The sequence below is a fragment of the Rhizophagus irregularis genome, chromosome 7 (genome assembly GCF_026210795.1).
Source record: "Rhizophagus irregularis chromosome 7, complete sequence".
Lineage (NCBI taxonomy): Eukaryota > Fungi > Glomeromycota > Glomeromycetes > Glomerales > Glomeraceae > Rhizophagus > Rhizophagus irregularis.
The window spans coordinates 173,294-194,463 of record NC_089435.1 but is presented as its reverse complement, the minus strand read 5'-3'; the positions used below and the strand labels follow the sequence as shown (position 1 = coordinate 194,463).

The window sequence follows — 21,170 nt, the reverse complement described above, 5'->3', positions numbered from 1 at the left end:
CCTTTTATACATAAAGTAATCAGACATTGAAAAATATGAAAATATGTTTATTAATGATAATTTTATTAATAATAACCTTAAATGTTCTCGGTACATTATCACAATGTTTTGATTACCCAAATCCTTTAAAAAAATCATACAAGATACCAGTAGAATGCCCATTACAACAAAATTCCGTTAAATTTGATTCATTATCACAATTAACACAACCAAATAATGAAAATATGATTGTATTAACATTCAATTGTGGAATAAAAAACGATATTCTTTGTAATAAAGCGAAAAATGCATTTGAAACAGCTGGTAAAATATTATCATCTGTTTTATTAATTAATACACCAATACAATTAAATGCAAGTTTCTTAGATTTTTGTACTTCGTTAGGAGAATGTCCAAAGGGAGATGGACTTATAATATTAGGAGGAGCGACACCAGCTAGAACGATTCCATTACAAGATGATGATGGATTAGTTAGATTATATCCACAAGCATTAGTAAAACAATTTCAATTTAAACAACATCCTTCATATGGACCTTTCGATATAATGGCATTGTTTAATGCTGGAGGAACAAGTTTTTGGTTTGAAGGAGATCCTCCAATAACACGTAATCAACAGGATTTTTTATATGTAGTTTTACATGAGATTGTACATGGATTAGGATTTGCGTCAGGATGGGAAGATTATATGAATGATCAACCTAAAGCATTAACACCAGAAATTTTAATAACTGGTAAAGATCCATCAGAACAATTTAAATTTAATGGATTTTTAGAATCAGCATTTGATAGATATTTAATTCATATACCAACAGGAAAAAAAATATCAGCATTAACAGGAGATATAAATAAATTTCAAAAAGAAGTTGGTATAATTTTTGAAAATGATATAGATTTTGTAACAAAATTTCGTAATTCACCTCAATATAAAATAGCAGAAAAAATGATGAGTTATTCTATTACACCGAATGTATTGGGATTTTTACCTAGAGGGACTACAAAAGCCATTGAATCAGTTGTTTTGGAGACTAGATTACAACCTTATCAAACAGGTTCGAGCATAAGTCATGTGGATTTTAAAAAATATAATAATACGAGTGATTTCCTTATGAAATTTTTAGCGGATCATGGAGCTAATTTAGATAGTTTGATTACTTCACATAATGGAAATAATAATGCAGGTTATAATGCTATTATAGGACCTAATCTAAAACTAGTATTGGAAACATTGGGGTAAGCATTTTAATCATGATAATACGGGGGTTGATATTAAAATTATTACACGTTTTTCTAATATCTTTTTTTCTTTTTTTTTTAATATTCATATAAGATATTCCACACCAGAATATACTAACCCATATAAGCCAAGTGTCACGATAATTGGAAATGGAAATGATTTTAATCCAACTATGAGTATACCAATAGAACCGGGTGACTCAAGTACAAATAATGGTAAAGGAAGTAACGAAAAATCTGGTGGTATTAAAACTTATAAAACAAATTTCAAAGTAATATTTATTATTAATTTATTGAGTTTAATAAAAATTCATTTATTATAAGTACAGCAAAAATAATTTCATATTTTGGTTGTAAATAATAACCGAATCATGTAAAAAGTCTATATACCACGTAACAATCGACCAAATCCTTATTTAGAAATAACAATTTAGTTTTGCATATTTTTTTTTTTTTAAAAAAAAAATAATAATAATAATGAAATTTGATAATAAAATTTTATTAGCGTTAGATGTTCAATGTTATAAATATTATGCATAAAGTTATTATTAAATTAAAATCTACTATCGATTGTTTTGTTGCAGAAGATTTAATCGGATTATCGGCTAAATTATATCCGATTGAACTTAAGATATTAAGTAACTTTGGACCGATAGCACTTCCAGTAATATTACCACTTTTAATAACTAAATCATTAAGTGATTCACCTAAAATACTTTCACGTCTCATTAAAAAATCCGGATTACCAATATTATAAATAATAGAATCTACATGAGATATAGAAGAACCCGCTTGATAAGGTTTTATCTTCGTTTCTAATATAATTCCATCATCTGGAATACTATTACTACCTTTAGGCATGAATATAAAATCATTTTTTGTCGTACTAAAAATTAATACATCTTTAGCTGCCTCATATTGTGGAGTATTTTGTAATTGATCATAAAAATCAATAAATTGACTTGCACTAGTATTAAATTGATTTAATTCATTGGCGAATGATGATAATCTCGTTTGTATACCATTACTATCCTTAATTATGATAAATTTATCAAATATAGTTTCGCGAAATCCATGAAAAATAAATGGAGATTCTGCTATATCATATGAAGTAATTGAAGTATCATCTGAACCAGTTACAAGAAAAGGAGTTAATTCTTTTTCTGGTGTATCTAAACCCAAACCCCTCCAACTTGATATAAAACCTAAACCATGAATAATTTCATGTAGAATCGTATATAAAATGTCATATTGATCCTTTTTTATTGATCCTTTATCATCAGGAAAATGCCAATTTATCAAAGAATTAAATTCTGCTGTTATATCTGATTCTGAATATGAGAATGTTACAGGTGATGTTAATTGTAATTGTTTTACCAATGCTTGTGGATAAAATCTTTCTACTTGATCATCTTCATCTAATAATGAAATATATCTAGTTGGTGTTGCCCCTCCTAATTCTTTTGGATCCATAACGTAAAATTTAGCATTAACGATTATAGGTGTATTGAGCGCAAGAGCATAGGTGACAATATCCCCTGCCATATTAAATATGTCTTCAACTTTATTACACATATTATTATCTGTTATTTGACAATTAAAATTTATTTGAAATAATTTTTCATCATTTAATTGAAAACTATTATTATTATTATTTTGTTGTTTAGGTGCTTTAGGTACTTTAGGTGCGCAATCTACTATTAATAACTTGTTTAAATTTATTGGATCATGATCCATACATATTGAATTTACGGGATGTATCAAAGAAGAAAGAGCAATTGTTATTAATAATAAAAGCAGATTCCACATCGTTCAATTATAATTTTTTCTTTCTTCTCTTCTTTATTTTTTTATTTTTATTTTTATTTTTTTTTTGAAATATGAAATATTAGTAATATATATATATACATTTTTTTTTACATTTTTATAATAATCATTCATGTTCATCAAATCCTATATTGTGTATATAGTAAAAATCACATTGAGATCGACATCCTCCTTTTTTTACTTCATTTTCATTATAAATTATGATTCTTAATTTAATTAATACTTGTTTCACAGATGAGTTGCCGGGTTACACATAATCTTTACATGTTATCGGGGATTATAATTTGGGAAAACTTTAATTTCATACAGTATTTATCTAGAACTAATATTACCCCAATCATTAGGTTTACAAAAAAGGCGCAGATCTTGTTTTTAAAATAGTTGATTTTGAATTAAAATAATTTTCTAAATAATTACGGTATAATAGGAAATAACGTGCTGTTTTCGATTGAATGTCACGTAAGTGCCTGATCAATAATTAAATGATGGATTTTTCTAGTAATAATCAATAAAAAATATTCACATGATTTTTATTAAATACTTAATTTGTTATATAGTTTGAATACGAGTCCATGAAATACTATTAATATAGACATACTGTATAAGTCGTACACAAATACCAAAAAAGTAACGTCCGAGGGAATATTATGATATGTAATCTTTACATAATAATGAATATTATTTTGCAGTTAAGATTTGTACGAAAAATATGAAAAAGAAACCGGACATGAGCCAATTGAACCATGGCAATTATCAAAAACTATGATAAGTATGTTAGCAAAACCTCAATCCAAGCTTAGAAATGGAACGAAATATTGTCTTACCTGTAATGGTTCATAAAAGATATTACACACATTACTACTATCAATTTTCTTCCCAAGCCTTGTCACGCGTAACTGATTAGCTAATCATCAGATCATCTGTGCGACTGACGATTTCATACATATACAATACAAAAAAAAAATTCTTTCTTTCGGGATTTATCGTACAAAATAATATAATACATTATTTAAATCAAATAAAGTAACATATTCGCGTTTAACTGTCTTTGACCTCTGCTTCTACCTCGACTTCTATGGTTCTACCTCTGCTGCAACCAATGTTCGTCGAGAACTTAACCGCCTTCTCCTCCTAGAATCTGGAATTACAGAGGATGAATTTAGAGACTTACTGGTTTATATCACCAACAATCCTAACAAGATATCTAATCTGGAAGAATCTCAGGGTTAAATATCTGAGAAAGTTATTAGTTTCTGGTATGTTACATATAATCGAAGTACGTTAGTTCTGAAATCAGACAAGATAACGTTCACTCGCGTTGACAAAACTTATTACGACTCTCTACGATAACGCGAATGTGTTTTTTGGGCGAGTTTGACGATAAGATGCAGGAAAAGAAGCAAAACATTAAGAAAGTATTTGATATTGTTGGCGAATATAACATTGTCTTTTTGTTGACATACACACTGGTGATATCTCTTTTCCATTTCCTAACCAATAATGTTAAACTCTTCCTTGAACAGACAATTTTTCTTCTTTGAAGAGGGGTATTATTCAAAGTCTTCAAAGAAGAATAAATCGTGGAAATTAAGAAATTACGTTATTTGTTGGAAGGAAGCATGTGTTCACAAGGTATGTTATTAATCCGATCAAATCAACCGTTTCTGCAAACGCCATTAATAATTTGTGTTTAGGTTATTCAACGTTATCCGATATGATGATGCGGCGTAACAAGGTCCTGACATTGACTTTCCATTAAAATTGATCGATACTATTAAAGCAAAAGGTCCCGGAAAGTTTTCAATTTCGCCAACAAAGTTGCAGTAGATGAAATACAAGAATACACTAGAGAAGTTTGGCACTTTAAACAACAAGCTTATTGTTAAAGACACACATGCTTGGCCATTATTGGGAACTCGAAAACTGGATTTTGTCTTCATTCAAAGAGATTCAACTTTAGATCCATTAAATGTTGTTGTCGTTGGTGAGATAAAGATGCGAATTGGTGAAGGATTTAGCAACACACAAGCAATATCATTCGGTGAAAAAGTAACTACGGCGAGAATTTATGTATATAGTGTTGATGGATTGTATTAAAATAATATATATATAGTGTATAGAAAGGATAGGAGTACTAACTATTCAGAAAAAATCACAAAGTACACATATGAACACGTAAAATCCGAGTGTTTCGGCCTTTTTTTGTATAATTTCTTTGTAAGTTTTTCTTGGCAACATTTGACGTTACATCGTTACATTATCGATTATTCGTTTCAACAAAGTGACTAATACATATATTAGTCATGTCCGGTATTCACGAATATTTTAAAAAGAATCCTACGAATTGGAACTTTATTGACTTTCTAAACGAGTGCGATACTGAACCGTTTGATGCAAAGGTAGACAAATATACAAAAGGTCTCGAGAAAATCGCTAACAATCAACAAGGAGAAAGGACTGAAAGAGCACAATTGCTTCTCATCTGTTTTAAAAAGGCAAGTGAAAATTTAATTTTTATTGAATCAATGAAAAAGTGGTGTGAACGGAGGCTTTCTAGGTTGCCGGTCATTCAAGGTTTTTAGCCGAGCCACGAAACCAGTATTGACGCACAGATGGCTTTCTAGGTTATCTGATGCAAAAGGTTTCTAGCCGATCCAGTACTGGACTCACTGGGACAACAGTTGGCTTTCTAGGCAGGCTGATGTTCTGGTGGGATTGAAAATGTTAGTCAAGGATTGTTACTAATTCCAGAATTTTTATGCTAGGGTCCTGACCGTAAGAAAGCAAATGATTGGGAGAAAAAGCGCTCACAGAGGCAGATTAACATTCACCAATCAATTAAGGGGAACTTAAATGGGTCTATAGACTATAGTAAATGGAGTTGGAAATATAACTAGTAAAGTTCCCGGGTTAGGGTTAGGGTTAGAAGGACAACAAGAAGCCTATTTTCAAGGTGATTTTCAATACAAAATGTGTACCAAAAAAAAAGAGATCGACCAGAGGTATGTGTCTTTTTTTAGCTAGTAGTCGAGAATCAGCAGAACTAACCATATTGTATTTCAATCTTTTAGGGCGAGTATAAAAATCAAACAAAAAGGACGAAAACAGACTTGATAACAGACTCGAAAATAGACAAATTTTTTTCCCCGGTACATGTTGAGGGGAATAATGACCATGATGATGAGAAGACAACCTTTTACAAGAAAATTCTGGCGCGCCTGTTGATTTTAAATTAATTATTAACAATATATGTATCCGGTCAACAATGGAAAGATGGCGCAAATCTACAAAATATATCGATGAAATACATAAACAAGAGTATGTATAATTGTTTTTATCGTTCCTGTTATATGGTTATACGCAATAGATATTAATTTTAATGAAAACTTTATTTTACAGCTTAATGCGTTACAACATCATAGACACAAACAGTTCATCCGGGACAAAAGCCCGAGAGCTCTTCAAATATCAGTGGGACAATATCATAAGCACTATTGAGAAGTTTTTGATGTCTGAGCCAAATAAAATTATGCTAGCGTCAGATTCTGACTCCATTTCCTTAGCTGATCAAGATGGTCGGGCGGAAGACGTCAGGCAATATTTAACAAAAATATCGAAAAATGTGGTAGGGATGTTTAGTGAATTTTGATTTGCTGTTGGTTTTTTATAAGCCAATATTGAGAAAAAAATTCCTGGGACCATTTATGTTTATTTTGTCAGAACACCGTGAAAGGATTATGTGATGCGATAAAGACAGAATGTGAAAAGTTACGCAAAGAGGGAAATATAAGATGGAAGAAGCTGTCTTTGGAGTTGATGAAATATAGTAAATATCCTGTATAATTTCTGTTTTGCAATCGAATTTGTGCTAACATTGAACTCGTTGAACTTTTGTGTTATCATAGCCGGGAACAGTTCCCAAATAGTAGAAATTTCTTCAAAAGAAGAGCAAACCGAATATGATTATATTATCAGATATGTCTCTCGCGTCTATATAATGTTAATTAAAGATAAACCACTTTTGAAATGTTACTGGTAAGTTAAAATAGTTTTGATGTGTTAGGTAATGGCTTTTTTTTCATACCCGTTAGTCATTCATTATACACGGTTGATGTTTCAACAGGGGTGAAAAGACCTTGCGTTGTTCTGCTATTCTACTCAACCGTTCACTAAAAGATGATAATAGACGGTGTTCTGGGAATAAAATCGATGCAATAATGTCAATTTTGGATATTGGTTTAGAGTTCTCGACCTTGGAAGTCTCAGGAAGTCCATCAAAACCTGATCATATCCATTACGTGGGGGATCGAAATAAAACAGCAAAGATGCTTAAAATTATCTTGAATTATGTATACATCAAATACTCAGGCGACTTCGAAAAATTTAGGAGGATAAAGTGTACGGTGTACAAATATATGGTAAATTTTATGAGCTGAATAGATAAATTTACTACGATGTATACTTATGTTTTTCCATTCATAAATTCTTGTAGATCACAACTTATATGTATATAGTATGTGCTGCCATTTGCTGGAATTTACTATTTCAAACTCGAGATGATGTTCTCCTATCCAACAATTGCATTCTTACTTTTCAAAGAGTTGCCAATTTTTGCTTCAAACTTATGGATGTTGCGGGTAACTGTTTTGCACAGGCTATTTTGTACAACATACAGTGGTAGTGTGGTACTAATGTAATTAATGATTTTATATTAGGACTTGATTACTTCAAGTTTTAATAGTATATTGACGTATATTACAAGTGATCCTTTGCAAATTGATAATGATAATACCATGATTGCAAATGCAGAAGCCTCACCTCCTCAAAAGAAAAATTGTAGTAATAATTAATTTAGTCTTGGGGCTCCCATCAGAAAATACAGCCGAATTGAACTTACTATTATTACGGTTTTGTGAGATTTAGGAATCCCAACATAGAAGCGATTTCAAACAGCAAGAATTATTGACTGATTGTTTTAAGATACATATTTTAATTTGCAAGAAATAGGTCTTATTGAATAGTTAAAGCTTTAATTAAGTGCATTGCGATTCAGATGTTACAAAAATTGTCATGTATATTTTTATCTGTAATATAATCATTTGTTTTACTTGAATTTGGAAAAATAAAAATATATGTATGCTAACTTCTGTACAAGAATGGTGCACTGTACACAGTAATCAGTAATCGGAATACAGATGCTTTTTGCAAAATACTCTGTGCTTTATTTAACATTCAATAAGATAATATTCTCAGAAAGTTTGGGTTTGATATCGATCCACGGTATGCAAAGAGCGATTCGATCATCCATGTGTGAAAGATCGATATTTTTACAAACGTAATCTCAAGATCTTGATATTTCTTTAGAAAAAAATGATTGAAATAAATAAAGTTTTAACTGAGACATGTCAAATTGTACACATTTTTGAAAACGGCAAAATGATTTTAATTAAAATAATACTATTTTTCGATCTCAAATTCGCTAATTATTAATAAAAAACTTTTAATTTATACTTAATTAAAATAGAATTTTAGTTCTTATAGTATATTTATTTGTACTACTTATTTTTTTATTTAATAAATTACTAAATGTGCTGCAGGTAACAAAAAAAAAAATTATTGTTTATTTATTTATTTATTTTAAGGTATAAAGCCAGGAGAATACATTGATAATTTGGTAATTTTAACAAACTAGAAAATTATAAAAATACACAATGTAGAATCATCGCCCAATAAATCAAGCCCTGGCTAGAATTAAAAGAAAAAACTATTCTATAACCCAACCGAAATAGAACAGGAAGTAGAATGAAAAAATTGAAGGCACTAATTCTAAAACGTAAAAAAAAAAATCATTGTACAGGTTATAAAAAATACATAAATTTATTATCACGTGACAGAAAATTATTTGCTAGCAAGTGATTTACCGTAGTAACACCACCAATTTATGCCCTGTCGCACTAAGTGTCACTCATGATCACCTTATCACCTTCATACTAATTTTTAAAAATTGCGAGTGATTAGCTGAGTTTATAAATGACCAATCTTCGTTTAGTTATTTATTTCCCGGTCTCATATAGATAGCCGGGAAATTACTAATTTTAGTTTAAAATAGTTAAATTAGTTAATATTTAATGAGTGACACGCTCCAGGGGATTACCCATTTATTTTTTTTATTTTTATTTTTATGTTACAGAAAAACCAAATTGAAGTAAAAATTACAAGGACACCATACAAATGAGTCGAAAGTAATTCTATCACTAACAATCAAGCCGCCCAAAGGCGACGATTCCTGACCTTTAAGAAAAGAATGAGAACGGGTCGGATCCAAGATCGTCCCAGAACCCATCTACCAATCGGGAAAAAATAAAAAAAATGAGAACATAAAAAAAAACTATGTACTGTATCTAGTATGAGATTTCCTAAAAAATTATTATTTAAAAAAGAAAATAAATCTATATTATCGAACCAAAAATTATCACGATGACTGGTCCAATGTCCTGAATGTAAAAAGTTACTTGATGTGGGCACGATCATTATAAAAACCTCCTTCCCGAGAATAAGGAGAAGAGACAATACGGCGATGTGTATAAACTCGTCGTGGTTGCGGATCGGTAAAATTGTCTTGAACTGGTGGTGCATCAACAGTATTCGAATGTTGTCGTCTATAGAATCTTTTTTTGTTTTTAGTAATGGATAAAGCCCGTTCCCAATCTTTAACATGGGTATTACGGCGATTCCAAATTAACGAATTAATTTTCTCCATAAAGGAAGGGTATTATAAATTTAATGAAAAGCGAAAACCATAGTTTTTTGTTATTAATGTAGTTATAAAAAATTTTTGTAAGGTCACTAGGGACCCATTTATTTTATTTTTAATATCCATGTGAACAAGATTACAGAAAGATAGACAAGAACAAAAGATAAAACAAAAGTCAAACGCTATCTAATACTACGCTATAATCAAACCGCCCTAAGCACCACTCTGGTACGGATTACCCATTTATTTCCAACTCCCCATGAAATAAATACAAAATTTCACCCCACGTGACCGGTGACATGGTTGTGCGCGGTGGGGAGTGATGCCGGTGATGAATAATATTACTGAGGAAGATGAGGAAGATCTAGCAAGTCAGGTGAAATTGCCGACCATTTTTACCTATGCTCTCTTTCGGTAGAAATCGGATCTAAGTACGATATAACTTTTGTCTAAGTGTCAATCGAAAAGTGGCTCGTAGATTAGTATATTATTTTACAAAAGGTGATGCAAACAGCAAAAGTTACGCGATGCATTATTAAATATCAACTCATGCAGTCATACGATATCTGTGGTATACAGTATACTTGTACCGGGAATTTTATATATTAAAAAAAAAATTTTTTAAAACGGGTTTGCATAGTGTTATTAGTGTAACGTAATTTTATATATTTACGTAATGCCTAAAGATTGTCTATATTTTTTTTTGAAAGTTTCTAGCAACAATCAAGAATGCTTGGAAGTTTAACTGGTAGAACCTTTCAATGTGCACTTATAGTAAATAGACAAAAAACAGCTTGCTCAATAAAGTTTTTTAAACGTATAACTCGTATAACTACTATTCCAAGGACTTTTTCAACCTCACCCAATGATTTGCCGAATAATAGTAGTTCACCGTTGAAACCTGTCAAGGACAATAATATAAGTAGCTTTTCTTCTTCGAATGCAAAAGAAATACCCGTTTCAGCGTCCAATCACGATGAAGCTGAAAATAGACAACAAGTAGAGGAAAGTATAACACAACTTTCTGAAACAGGAGCAGAAAATGTTGGAGAATATTTACTCAGATCTCCAAGAAAACTACGTACAGCATTTCCAAAATTACGTTCACGTTTACGAAAAACTATAAGTCCATATAAACCAGTAATACCTCCATTGTTCTTAAAAGAAAACTATTTATCATTTAAAGATAACAACAATTCTTTTGAATCATTACCTTATCCTTTGGATAATGGGATACGTGATGAAATTTTGTTCAGTGCACGTGCAAATCTGCTACCAATTCCAAAGAGTAATACTGTACCTACTAGAAGAGGCCATTTACTATTAAATTGCCCTATGGAAGGAGCATCATTTTATTTAGATTCGATTGTCAAAAGTATCGCAGCATCTTTACGTGCTGATTTATTAATATTTGATCGCCAAGATTTAATGGAATTGACAGCCAATATGTTTTCACGGAAGGGTAATGGTGAGATGATTTCGGCTGATCAAATGTATATGTTAAGATCAAAGCACTCACAGTATAATGTTTTAAAATAATTTTTTTAGTAACACCATGGCCATTATTTTCTGAGTTAAAAGGCTTTAATCCATACATTGCAGCATCACCCTATTCAACAGCCTCTTCATTTTCTTCCGATAATGAACTGGAGGATGATGTATTTATGGAGGAAGAAGAAGGTTTTGAATTGTCACCTTCAATATCCCGTAATTCTGCTTATGAAAATAAAACTTTGGTTGACAATTTTCAATATAATTCATCTCAAGCTAATGGGTCTCTACGAGCAGAAATGAAAGAAATCCTAGACAAAATTGATCAATTTTTTGAAACTTTAGTTTCGGCATCACCTCCATCATCATCCAACTCATCGTCATCCCCCAAAATAATATATTTTCGGGATGTTGGAGATTTAGTTCCAACTACTTTTTGTACCGCGTTAATTAATGGCTTGGTCGAGGCTGTACAGAATCAAAGACATTTAGGAAAACAAATCATGATTATTGCAGGTTATTCTCCATCGTTATTAGCTATGGATAAAAAGTCTATGATAAATTCCAATGTACCTTCTCACGAAATCCAATGGGTTAGCATTGAAACATTTCCTAATCCAGCAATGTTAGCAGCATTCACACATATAACTATTCTACCACCATTTTCAAGTGAACAGGCTCAAAATTTACAAAAAATGATAGCACATGACAAGAATATCGCAATAAGACATATTAATGTACGCACATTAAAAGCTATTTGTGCCAGTAAAGGGGCGTATTTTAAAACTGATAACATTAAGGAATTAGCAAACCTATTTACGCCTTTAGAAGGCATAGATAATGATGTTTGGGGATTTGAACGCGTTCATCATTTGGTAATAAATTCTATCGGTATTGCCCTTTCTAATCAAAACATTTCGCCATCAAACGATTCAATTTATTTGGACGTTGAACATTTTATTCAAGCTTCAAATATTTTAAAAACTAACCAGAAGTTACGTAAAGATTTTGTTGAGTCTGCTACGACTAATAATAATTCCATGAGTAAGTGTCCTGAAAAATTGGTTAGCATCGAAGGAATTGGTGATGGTAAGATTAATTTAATGAACCGAAAAAATCTAAGGAAAGAAGACTTGGATAAATATGAAAAAAAACTTCTGACTTGTGTTGTAGATCCAGGTAAATTATTGAAGAAAACTTATAAGGAGTGAATAATTAAAATGTTAATTTGTCAAATCTTATTGTAGAAAATATATTAGTTGGATTCTCGGATATTCATGTGGCTCAATCAATTGTTCAAACTCTTCAAACATTGATTACTCTGCCCTTAATGCGACCGCAATCATTTTCCTATGGTGTCTTGAGTAAACATTTTATTTCTGGTGTATTATTATTTGGTCCACCAGGCACAGGAAAGACCATGCTTGCAAAAGCTGTCGCTAAAGAAAGTGGTAGCACAGTAATAGATATTAAATCTAGTGATGTATACGACATGTATGTTGGTGAAGGTGAAAAGAATGTCCGGGTATGAATTCGTATTCAATATATTTACCCTTAATATAAAATCTATTTATATATACTTGTTTGCTGATATTTTATTTGACAGGCAATTTTCTCCCTTGCTCGTAAATTATCTCCATGTGTTATTTTTTTGGATGAATTGGATGCTATTTTTGGCTCTAGACACTCAGACATTCATAATGGTGCACATCGGGAAATAATAAATCAATTTATGACCGAGTGGGATGGTTTAACATCACGTAATGATGGGGTATTGATTATGGGTGCAACAAATAGACCATTTGATTTAGATGATGCCATTTTAAGAAGAATGCCAAGGAGAATATTAGGTATATCACAAAATTTTCCTATCAGATGAATATTTCGAGACTTACTTATTAACATAATAATTATAAAATTGGTTATAGTTGATTTGCCAAATGAAAAAGATCGTGAGCAGATACTTAATTTGCACCTTCGCGATGAAAAGCTTGATTCGTTAATATCATTGAACCATCTTGCTAGGTCCACCAAATTTTATTCCGGATCAGATTTGAAAAATTTATGTATAAGCGCTGCTCTGGCTGCAGTTCGTGAAGATGCTGAGAGTGAAAAGGCTAGAGTTATTAATAATGTTAATAAAATAGACAAAAATAATGATGATTTGAAAAAAAATAATACAGAACAATCATTACATGTTAGAGTTCTAAAAGAACATCATTTTCAAGTGGCGCTTAAACAAGTAACACCTTCGTGTTCAGAAGATATGTCAAGTTTAATAGAACTAAGAAAATGGGATGGGATGTATGGTGATGGTGCATGGAATAGAAAGAAACGAGTAAAAGGAATAGGATTTAATGATACTGTAAATATATCTTATAAAAATCAAGAATTATAACTTTATTTAAATAGTTAAAAAAAAAATATATATATATATATTTGCATAAGTACAACTAATAGCAAAATGCAGAAAAATAAAATTGAGATCAAAAAAAGTAATTTTTTATTATCGTTCAGCCATATATGAATATGGGTTCTTTAATTTTAGTAAATTTTTCGATTATATATAATAATTTTTGCAGAAGCTAAAATTTTTTCCAATGTTAATAAGATTGATAAAGTGATTCTTAAATATTTAATAATGATCATGTTAACAATTAGGTGACTATGCTAGGAATGTAGATGTAGAAAATGGTTTATGACTAAGAATTAATACATTAACCGGAGAGTGTGATGGCACGAGGGAGCAAGCAAAAAAAGGATTATTTCGACGCATTTTCTAGATCTGATGCATTCAGAGTATCAGAACACAACGCACTATTAGACGCACTAGATAATCCTGTGGAAGGTTTAAGTCTTTCAAAATATGATGAGCTCGGATTGTCTAAACCAAATGCTATTGTGATATGAGCATTGCGTCACATAGCTCCGGCAAGAACTTTTATTGGCACAATAAAAATAAATACAAAGGTTCGGAACAACATGACGAAGTTTCTACGTCTATCCCATTAGCTTATCTACACCCTAACCCTAAATTTTTGAGATAACCCCAAATTTTTATAGCCAATAATAAGATTTTCCGTTATTCATAGTACTAAAGCGATCTGTTGCATTTTACTGTATTTCAATGTCAAATTCCAAGCAAAGACCTTATGAGCAGGAGCATAGGTAATAGAGCTTAGATCCGATGAATGATCCTAATGGCTTATTCAGTGAATATCCTAGGGTTACGGATATATCCGTAAGAAAATAGGATATTCACTGAATATAATGTAAATATGATGTAATAAAATTTTAACAATGGCATATTACTTAATATTAATCCATATGTATTTTTTTGGAATGAGATTAGTTTAATTAACGTTCCGATTTGAATAAGTAGTCGAGCTATTTCAAAAAAAAAAACTAGCTTAAAGAAACAGGTGAACGGATATATTCAACGGATAATCCGGATCTAAGCTCTAAGTTAAAATATTACGCATAATTTGATAAACGCAAATTTCTTTTAACCTGTAAAAAATATTTTTTTTAAATTTTATTACTTATGTAATTATATAACAACCTAAAAAATACTAGAATTTGCTTTCTTTTATTATTATGGCGAACAAGGTGAGTAGGCACGTAATCATTGTTTGTAGCACTGGGCATCAACAGCTCCTACGCTTGTATGGCCCTGTGGACGACATATGACCGATGCTTGGAAAGAGACTTCTTAGACACCTCGCCGGACACTACATTCCTCCTGTGCAGCCACGCTAAGGAACTCTTGACCAGAATGCTGGACAACAATATTCTACACCTTCACATTTTTGTGGACGACATGTAGCTGATGCTTGGAAAGAGACTTCTTAGACACCTCGCAGGACACTACAATCCTCCTGTGTAGCCACGCTAAGGAACTCTTGACCATAATATTGTCTTGTCGATTTTTTTAACACTAAACTAGTTCTTTTAAGCACATAAAATCAACACTAATTATTCTGTTGTTTTTTTTGGGAGGCTGTCTCCTCCTTCTTTAAGAAAAAAGTATATTCAGAATGGTCGATTTCCGCCTGTCTCGATTTTGTTTCGAGTAATAATGATGGTTTCGAGTAATAATGATGTAAATGCTGATGACATTGAACCAATTCTTGATCATATAAAGAAGAAACTCCAATCAATCAGCGATGATCGAAACAATTTAGTTTGCGCACGTCAAAAAGCTCTTTCCATTTACTCCTCTTTTGACAAGGCAATCAAAAGGCCCGAGATTCAGAATGTGCTTCAAACGATGATAAAGAAGGTAATTAGTGATTTTCATGAAGTTATGACTTATTGACAAGAGTTCATATAATTGAGATGTTTTTTTTAGAGTGAGGTTGAGTCAAGAAAACGATTATATAGAGAAACGATGAAGATTAAAAACATAAATGATAAGATGGCAGTTTCCCCAGATACGAAACTGACAGAAGAACTAGTAAGTATCTTGCAATCAATGAAGAACGGTTCTTTCTCTTAAAAAAACAGAATAACTATATTGTTTATAAATTTTCAAGAAGAGAAATCAAACAGAGGTCAAAACGGTAGGGTATAAGTAACAATAATGTTAAAGTCATTTTGATGTTCCTAGTTGTAAATTTTTTTTAAAAAAATTTATTCCATATAGGATAAGGAGTACAAAGGAACTTCGGATGATGATTTTCTGGATAAACATTTTGCCGCACGATCACGTGATTTAAAATTTTACGATTTTCCTGCTTACTGGAAAGACGAAACAATATACGAAATGTTGAAGAAAGTTGGATATATAGAAAGATTGGAAGTCAAATGGAATTACAAGTATAGGACGGTTCGAGCAAGGATCCGATTAACAAAAGAAATGGAAGATAAATTCCTTAAAGGAGGATCCAATATAGCAATAACAAGAAACGACCGGACTTTCTTTTTTAGGATGTTTGACGCCAAATTAGATGCTTCAGCGATAAAAAAAAGATGTGAATGGCAAGCGTATAGGAAATTAGATAAGGAAGAATTAGATAAGAAAGATGAAGAGATAATTAAAGATTATAACGCAGCCCTCGGTAGACATTTTGCAAAAGTAATTAAAATAAACAAGATCAAATATATTTTAATGTACTTTAACAACGAAAATGATCTACTTAAAGCGATTTATAAATCAACGATGGAGGAAGATTTAGGGAAAGGTTTGAAAATAAAATTACAAGACGAATTGATCGGAGATAATGGGATGTACAAGCCACAAAGAGGAATAAACAGATTCAAAGTGCCAACACAAACAATTTCGAAAGATAAATTTGTTGACGCAAGAACTGAACTTCTTTCAACAATACCAAGGACAGAAGAAGAACATAGAGAGCTTGATGATCTCAATAACAATTTTAGCGGAAGATTGGAGGATTTAGATAAGAATAAACGCTTGCCAGAGGAGAAAAGAACAAAAACTGAAGATAAAGAAGAGTATAACAAAAATAAGAAACGCGTAGTGACAACGCAAGGACATAGGGAAGAATCCGACAGCGAATAAACAAATTTGTCCAGAAAAGAATTTACAAACCCGAGAAGTTCTAATTGGAGATCAGCATTTGGATTTGCCAAAGACTTGCGGACGAATAGAGAATTTCGAACGATTTCCTAGGATTTTCAGAATTAGTGTAGTTTTTCAATTTAGAACTTTTTTGATGTACAAAATTTTTTTCGAAAATTTTTATTTTTACAATGCTCATTTTATTTTTAGTTTAGCTTAATTAATTTGTAAAAGAAAATTTTGAAAATGACAAAAACATAGTAAAATTAGAATAGTAACGTAGTATTAGAAACAGACAATTTTAATTTTTAATCAAACACAATTTTTAGTTAGATTTTAAATTATAGATGTATTAGAATAGTTCGAAAATTACTTAGTTATAGGGTTTAGAAAGTTTTTTCTTTCTTTGCCTAAGTGCTTTTGTAAGTAATTATAGATCTAGTTTTAGACTGTATATTATTAATAAAGCGCGTTACTATTTAAAAAAAAATTCAAAAAATTCGAACTTTACTGCGCATCGCTTCACGCGAAAATTGCGCAGCAATCAATCATTTATCTACTGATCAAATCGTTTTTATATTTTTATATACGAAATAGTTAAATTTTCTTAATAATCACAAAATTATGGCTTCTCCTTACAATACTTCAGGTAAGGTTATAGGTAATTAACAGTTTCCCAATCTATTAAAGTCTATTAACTAGTGTTAATTTCAGATTCAGAAACAGGAGATCATTATTCTTACCGTGTCACGCGTTCTACATCTCAATCTCAAACCACTCAAACCACTCAAACCACTCAATCCGCTTCTCAGGGTGATAGACAGTCTGTACGCGTCACGCGTTCTCAGTCTCGTTCAACTCAATTCATTCCCCCAGCTACTTTCCAAGCTGATAGACAGTCTGTAAAAGAGAAAAGGATTTATTTATCCTCTGCGCTTATTAAGTCAGCAAGAGAAAAGTTGCTCGGATTCCAAAAGGACCATATAGAAGGTGAAGAAGAGACAGAAGAAAATGAAGAAGGATATACAGGATCGAGAGAGATAACTTTGCGAGAAAATGTTTCGCTTGATAATTATTTACGTTATATTAACAATAATGAGGATAAGTCCAATTTAGTTCGTATGTATTTACGTGATGGAAGTATTAAGGCATATGAAGTGCCATTAGCTCCTCATGCATATACATCGGGAGCTATCAAGATAATAATGGGCGCATGGAATCGTCAGGATTTTGATTATGGCGACAACCAAGATTTAACTTTGAGCGCAACCAGTTCAAGAAAGCCTGATTGTGTGATCTTTGCAAGACGTCGTAACCCACCAGCAAATCCTGCACAAGCTGCTGATTCTACAGGAGGACCATATCCAACGATGGTAGTAGAAGTTGGTTATTCACAGTCTCTTCCCGATCTTTACAAAGCGGTAGCTGAATATTTTAATCAACGAACTACGATCCAGATTGTGTTGATCATCAAGATATTTGGAGTTCGTACAGACCCAAACACAAACACACGTACTATCGCACTAGTTGCCGCCTTGTTCCTTCGCACAAGCCCCAATCCGTTAGTTCCAACCAGTGTTATCTCCTTTGGAACGGCAAATCTCGATTCAAAAATTGAGAACTTTATTCTTCTGGATATGGGAACACCGATTGCTAATTATATTGGTGTTGGGATTCCTGATCCTAATAATCATAATCTTCCTTTTCCTCCCTGTAATGCGGCTGGTATTCCGATATACACAATGAATATTCCCGGGACAGAATTATATGACGGAGTTCCAGTGGGAAATCTCCCACCAAACTTTAATCTTGGATGCGATATAGATCTCTGGGAACTTCAGTCTACAATACGACGCCACTTAAGAATTTGATTTTATAGATGAATACTTGGATTAGCTGTATCTTTATTACATTTATTTTGTATTTCAAATTAAGATTTTATTTTATTTTATTTTGATTTAATTTTAATATTTTAGCTTAATACTAATGTTTGATCAAAAAAATATGCAGATTAGCTTTGTCTTTTACATACTGTACATCATAATCTATGTAACCGTTTATAGCTTTTTTTGCTGATATAAATTATATGAATATTAATAAAGTTTCGGTGTCGGAATATATAATAAATTTTTAATCGTTATTGTTCATTGCTAATGAGCGTCTATTCAGTTATTCCTTTTATTTTAACTTATTACTCTTATTTTAACTTATTCCTTTTATTTTAACCACCGCGGAACGTTGTACCTCCATTAACATTAAATAATTCACAATTCTTTCGTGCTTTTTCGCTATTCTTTTGGAGTCTTCCGTTATTTTTTTCTCTTCATTAGCAAACATTTTAGCGATCTGCTTCGGATGAAGAGTTTTGTAATAATTTAACAGATCTTTCCCAAAGTTATTATAGTATAAAATAATTTCCTGGTTCATTTGTTTTATTACTTTCTTCAGCATTAACGATTTTGATATATAACTGAAGAAATTGGCCGTCCTTATTCGAATCAGAAACGGTTTCTTAATGGGTGCGCCATTCAAACTCTCAACCAGTAAAATTACCGGAAGCGTGTCCATTTATATATTAGTTGTAATCTACTAACGTAGTCAGTTGCTTATAAGAAAATGGTAAATTTTTATTGCATAGCCTAATATATTTTTACCTTTAAATACTTTGCATATACAATATCCTACAGTGCATATGACCTTGCTTGTAAGATAACTAACTTGCACTGTCCATATGGCCGATGTTTGGGGAGAGATTGACATAGATGTCCACTAGGAGGATTATAATCTGGGAAATGACGAAGTGAAATTTTTAAGGGTTCATTTGGGACATTTTTTGTTAGGGATATTGTTTGAAACATTTTTGATAGAGATTTTGTTTGAGAAACTTTTTTAAAGATTTGTTTGTGACATTTTTGAATAAACACCGTACAAGAACTGGTGTTTTATAAATGTATGGAATTTTTAGCAAGATATGATTGTTCTCGTCTAGGAACGATAGATCAACAACACATTCAAGATGAATACAAAAGTCAAATCCATTCAATGATGAACCATCAATTGATATCAAAAAACGCAAAAAATAAAGCTATGAAACTTTATAGAATTAAGAGAATGGATGCAAAGGTCTGTTGATAGTTAACTGCCTTTCCATTTAGCATATTCACGTAACAGAAAAACAATTTGACAGGCACTGAAAGATCTAAGAAGGAATTATTAATTATAAAGAAATCATTATTTGAAACGGAGGTTCAACTAACAGTTGAAGATCAGTAAATACTCCTAGCATCTGCTTCATCTTCGGTAATTTATTGTGCCTATTGAAACATAATCTTAATTACTGTTACTAACCCATTTACAGAAGCCTTAAATTTTAGAATCCCCAAGTATTGTTAAAGAATTCCAAGAGGAAGTGTGAAGTAGAAGAACAACAAGAAATGACAAAACTTTATTGTTGATGATATTGAAGAAGACAATCATCAAGAAGAACCTGTAATGTTTCTATAAATATAATTTCTTCTAACCAAAATTAAATTGATATTAATATTTATCACCTGGCTACTAATTGGTATTTAGGATTTTTTCCGCCAGTTATAAACTGGCGGACCAATTAGTATATCCAGGATGATAAAAAAGTGATCTAGTTTAGTATATAAATGGGTCATCATCCTTCAGATGATAACCCATTTATATACTACTAGATTAGTAAATAACTAATACTTACACTCTTTTTTTTAGAAATTCCACATTAGTTGTGATCAAGAACTTGTTGTGAGTAATCTTTTATGTATACTTGTATACTAAAGAAAATCATTATATCAAACTTCTTAAAATGTATTTGATCCAGTCAATAAGCTTTTTCCTAGAAAGACTTTAATTTCTTTCTGTACAGAATCAGTTCAATTCAAGGTAATATATAGGAATCTTCAACTCCTATCAAATCCATCAAACCTATCAAACTTGTCATTTTGTATATGTGTATCCTTGTTATATTCAGCCCAAGATCTTGAATCAACAAGAACTGATAGTAATAGATCCATGTCTCAAATACGCAAATGTATCGTTCTTATACGTGTACGACATACTATCTTATATGACCTATATTATGTGATATATACGTCATATAAGAATATAGCACTTGATCGTATAAGAACGATACATTTGCCTCAAATGCAGGCTTGTGATGGATAAGATAAATCACAATCGTATTGCAAAAGTATCTTCATATTAGTTGATATATTTGAAGATATTGAAGATAAATTTCATATTGCATTTTATATTGATTTTGATATTTTTAAGAGTTATCCAAAAAAAAACTAATTTACTATATAACTCATATTGCT

At 31.3% G+C, this 21,170-nt stretch overlaps 9 protein-coding genes across 10 annotated transcripts; 7 read left to right on the top strand and 2 right to left on the bottom strand.

Moving 5' to 3' along the window:
* Positions 1 to 35: 35 nt before the first annotated feature.
* OCT59_026873 (uncharacterized protein) lies at positions 36 to 1,557 on the top strand (the record flags this gene model as incomplete). Its single annotated transcript, XM_025334046.2, has 2 exons — positions 36 to 1,231; positions 1,329 to 1,557. The coding sequence occupies 2 exons, from the start codon at positions 36 to 38 to the stop codon at positions 1,555 to 1,557; spliced, it is 1,425 nt and encodes a 474-aa protein (XP_025167059.1).
* Positions 1,558 to 1,741: 184 nt separating this feature from the next.
* On the bottom strand, positions 1,742 to 3,043 carry OCT59_026872 (uncharacterized protein; the record flags this gene model as incomplete). Its single annotated transcript, XM_025330880.1, has 1 exon — positions 1,742 to 3,043. One exon carries the CDS (start codon positions 3,041 to 3,043, stop codon positions 1,742 to 1,744), a length of 1,302 nt encoding a protein of 433 aa, XP_025167058.1.
* A 1,845-nt stretch (positions 3,044 to 4,888) lies between these two features.
* Positions 4,889 to 6,175, top strand: OCT59_026871 (uncharacterized protein; the record flags this gene model as incomplete). The annotated part of the gene is made up of 7 exons (XM_066136555.1): positions 4,889 to 5,110; positions 5,186 to 5,278; positions 5,363 to 5,371; positions 5,461 to 5,556; positions 5,827 to 5,836; positions 5,934 to 6,063; positions 6,133 to 6,175. 7 exons carry the CDS (start codon positions 4,889 to 4,891, stop codon positions 6,173 to 6,175), a joined length of 603 nt encoding a protein of 200 aa, XP_065993031.1.
* Positions 6,176 to 6,326: 151 nt separating this feature from the next.
* OCT59_026870 (uncharacterized protein) lies at positions 6,327 to 8,206 on the top strand (the record flags this gene model as incomplete). Of its 2 annotated transcripts, XM_025322136.2 has the most annotated exons (7): positions 6,327 to 6,379; positions 6,461 to 6,686; positions 6,782 to 6,887; positions 6,967 to 7,096; positions 7,185 to 7,479; positions 7,554 to 7,698; positions 7,777 to 8,206. In XM_025322136.2, 7 exons carry the CDS (start codon positions 6,327 to 6,329, stop codon positions 7,797 to 7,799), a joined length of 978 nt encoding a protein of 325 aa, XP_025167055.2. In that variant the 3' UTR covers positions 7,800 to 8,206. The 2 variants fall into 2 exon arrangements, with proteins under 2 accessions (XP_025167055.2, XP_065993030.1); XM_066136554.1 differs by having other exon boundaries at positions 7,554 to 8,206.
* A 1,363-nt stretch (positions 8,207 to 9,569) lies between these two features.
* OCT59_026869 (uncharacterized protein) lies at positions 9,570 to 9,821 on the bottom strand (the record flags this gene model as incomplete). The annotated part of the gene is made up of 1 exon (XM_066136553.1): positions 9,570 to 9,821. One exon carries the CDS (start codon positions 9,819 to 9,821, stop codon positions 9,570 to 9,572), a length of 252 nt encoding a protein of 83 aa, XP_065993029.1.
* A 723-nt stretch (positions 9,822 to 10,544) lies between these two features.
* Positions 10,545 to 13,781, top strand: OCT59_026868 (uncharacterized protein; the record flags this gene model as incomplete). The annotated part of the gene is made up of 5 exons (XM_066136552.1): positions 10,545 to 11,277; positions 11,364 to 12,485; positions 12,554 to 12,831; positions 12,913 to 13,156; positions 13,235 to 13,781. The coding sequence occupies 5 exons, from the start codon at positions 10,545 to 10,547 to the stop codon at positions 13,702 to 13,704; spliced, it is 2,847 nt and encodes a 948-aa protein (XP_065993028.1). The 3' UTR covers positions 13,705 to 13,781.
* Positions 13,782 to 15,384: 1,603 nt separating this feature from the next.
* On the top strand, positions 15,385 to 17,320 carry OCT59_026867 (uncharacterized protein; the record flags this gene model as incomplete). The annotated part of the gene is made up of 4 exons (XM_025322133.2): positions 15,385 to 15,588; positions 15,658 to 15,762; positions 15,842 to 15,868; positions 15,952 to 17,320. 4 exons carry the CDS (start codon positions 15,385 to 15,387, stop codon positions 16,828 to 16,830), a joined length of 1,215 nt encoding a protein of 404 aa, XP_025167052.1. The 3' UTR covers positions 16,831 to 17,320.
* Positions 17,321 to 17,442: 122 nt separating this feature from the next.
* Positions 17,443 to 18,951, top strand: OCT59_026866 (uncharacterized protein). The gene is made up of 2 exons (XM_066136551.1): positions 17,443 to 17,479; positions 17,545 to 18,951. Exons 1-2 carry the CDS (start codon positions 17,455 to 17,457, stop codon positions 18,699 to 18,701), a joined length of 1,182 nt encoding a protein of 393 aa, XP_065993027.1. The 5' UTR covers positions 17,443 to 17,454; the 3' UTR covers positions 18,702 to 18,951.
* An 831-nt stretch (positions 18,952 to 19,782) lies between these two features.
* Positions 19,783 to 20,047, top strand: OCT59_026865 (uncharacterized protein; the record flags this gene model as incomplete). The annotated part of the gene is made up of 2 exons (XM_066136550.1): positions 19,783 to 19,953; positions 20,018 to 20,047. The coding sequence occupies 2 exons, from the start codon at positions 19,783 to 19,785 to the stop codon at positions 20,045 to 20,047; spliced, it is 201 nt and encodes a 66-aa protein (XP_065993026.1).
* Between the last annotated feature and the right edge of the window lie 1,123 nt (positions 20,048 to 21,170).

Excerpts from the sequence above, each read along its gene's own strand:
- OCT59_026866 (XM_066136551.1), top strand. The coding sequence starts at position 17,455 with ATGGCTTCTCCTTACAATACTTCAG. Across the intron at positions 17,480-17,544 it reads TTCTCCTTACAATACTTCAG|ATTCAGAAACAGGAGATCAT; the intron begins GTAAGGTTATAG and ends TGTTAATTTCAG.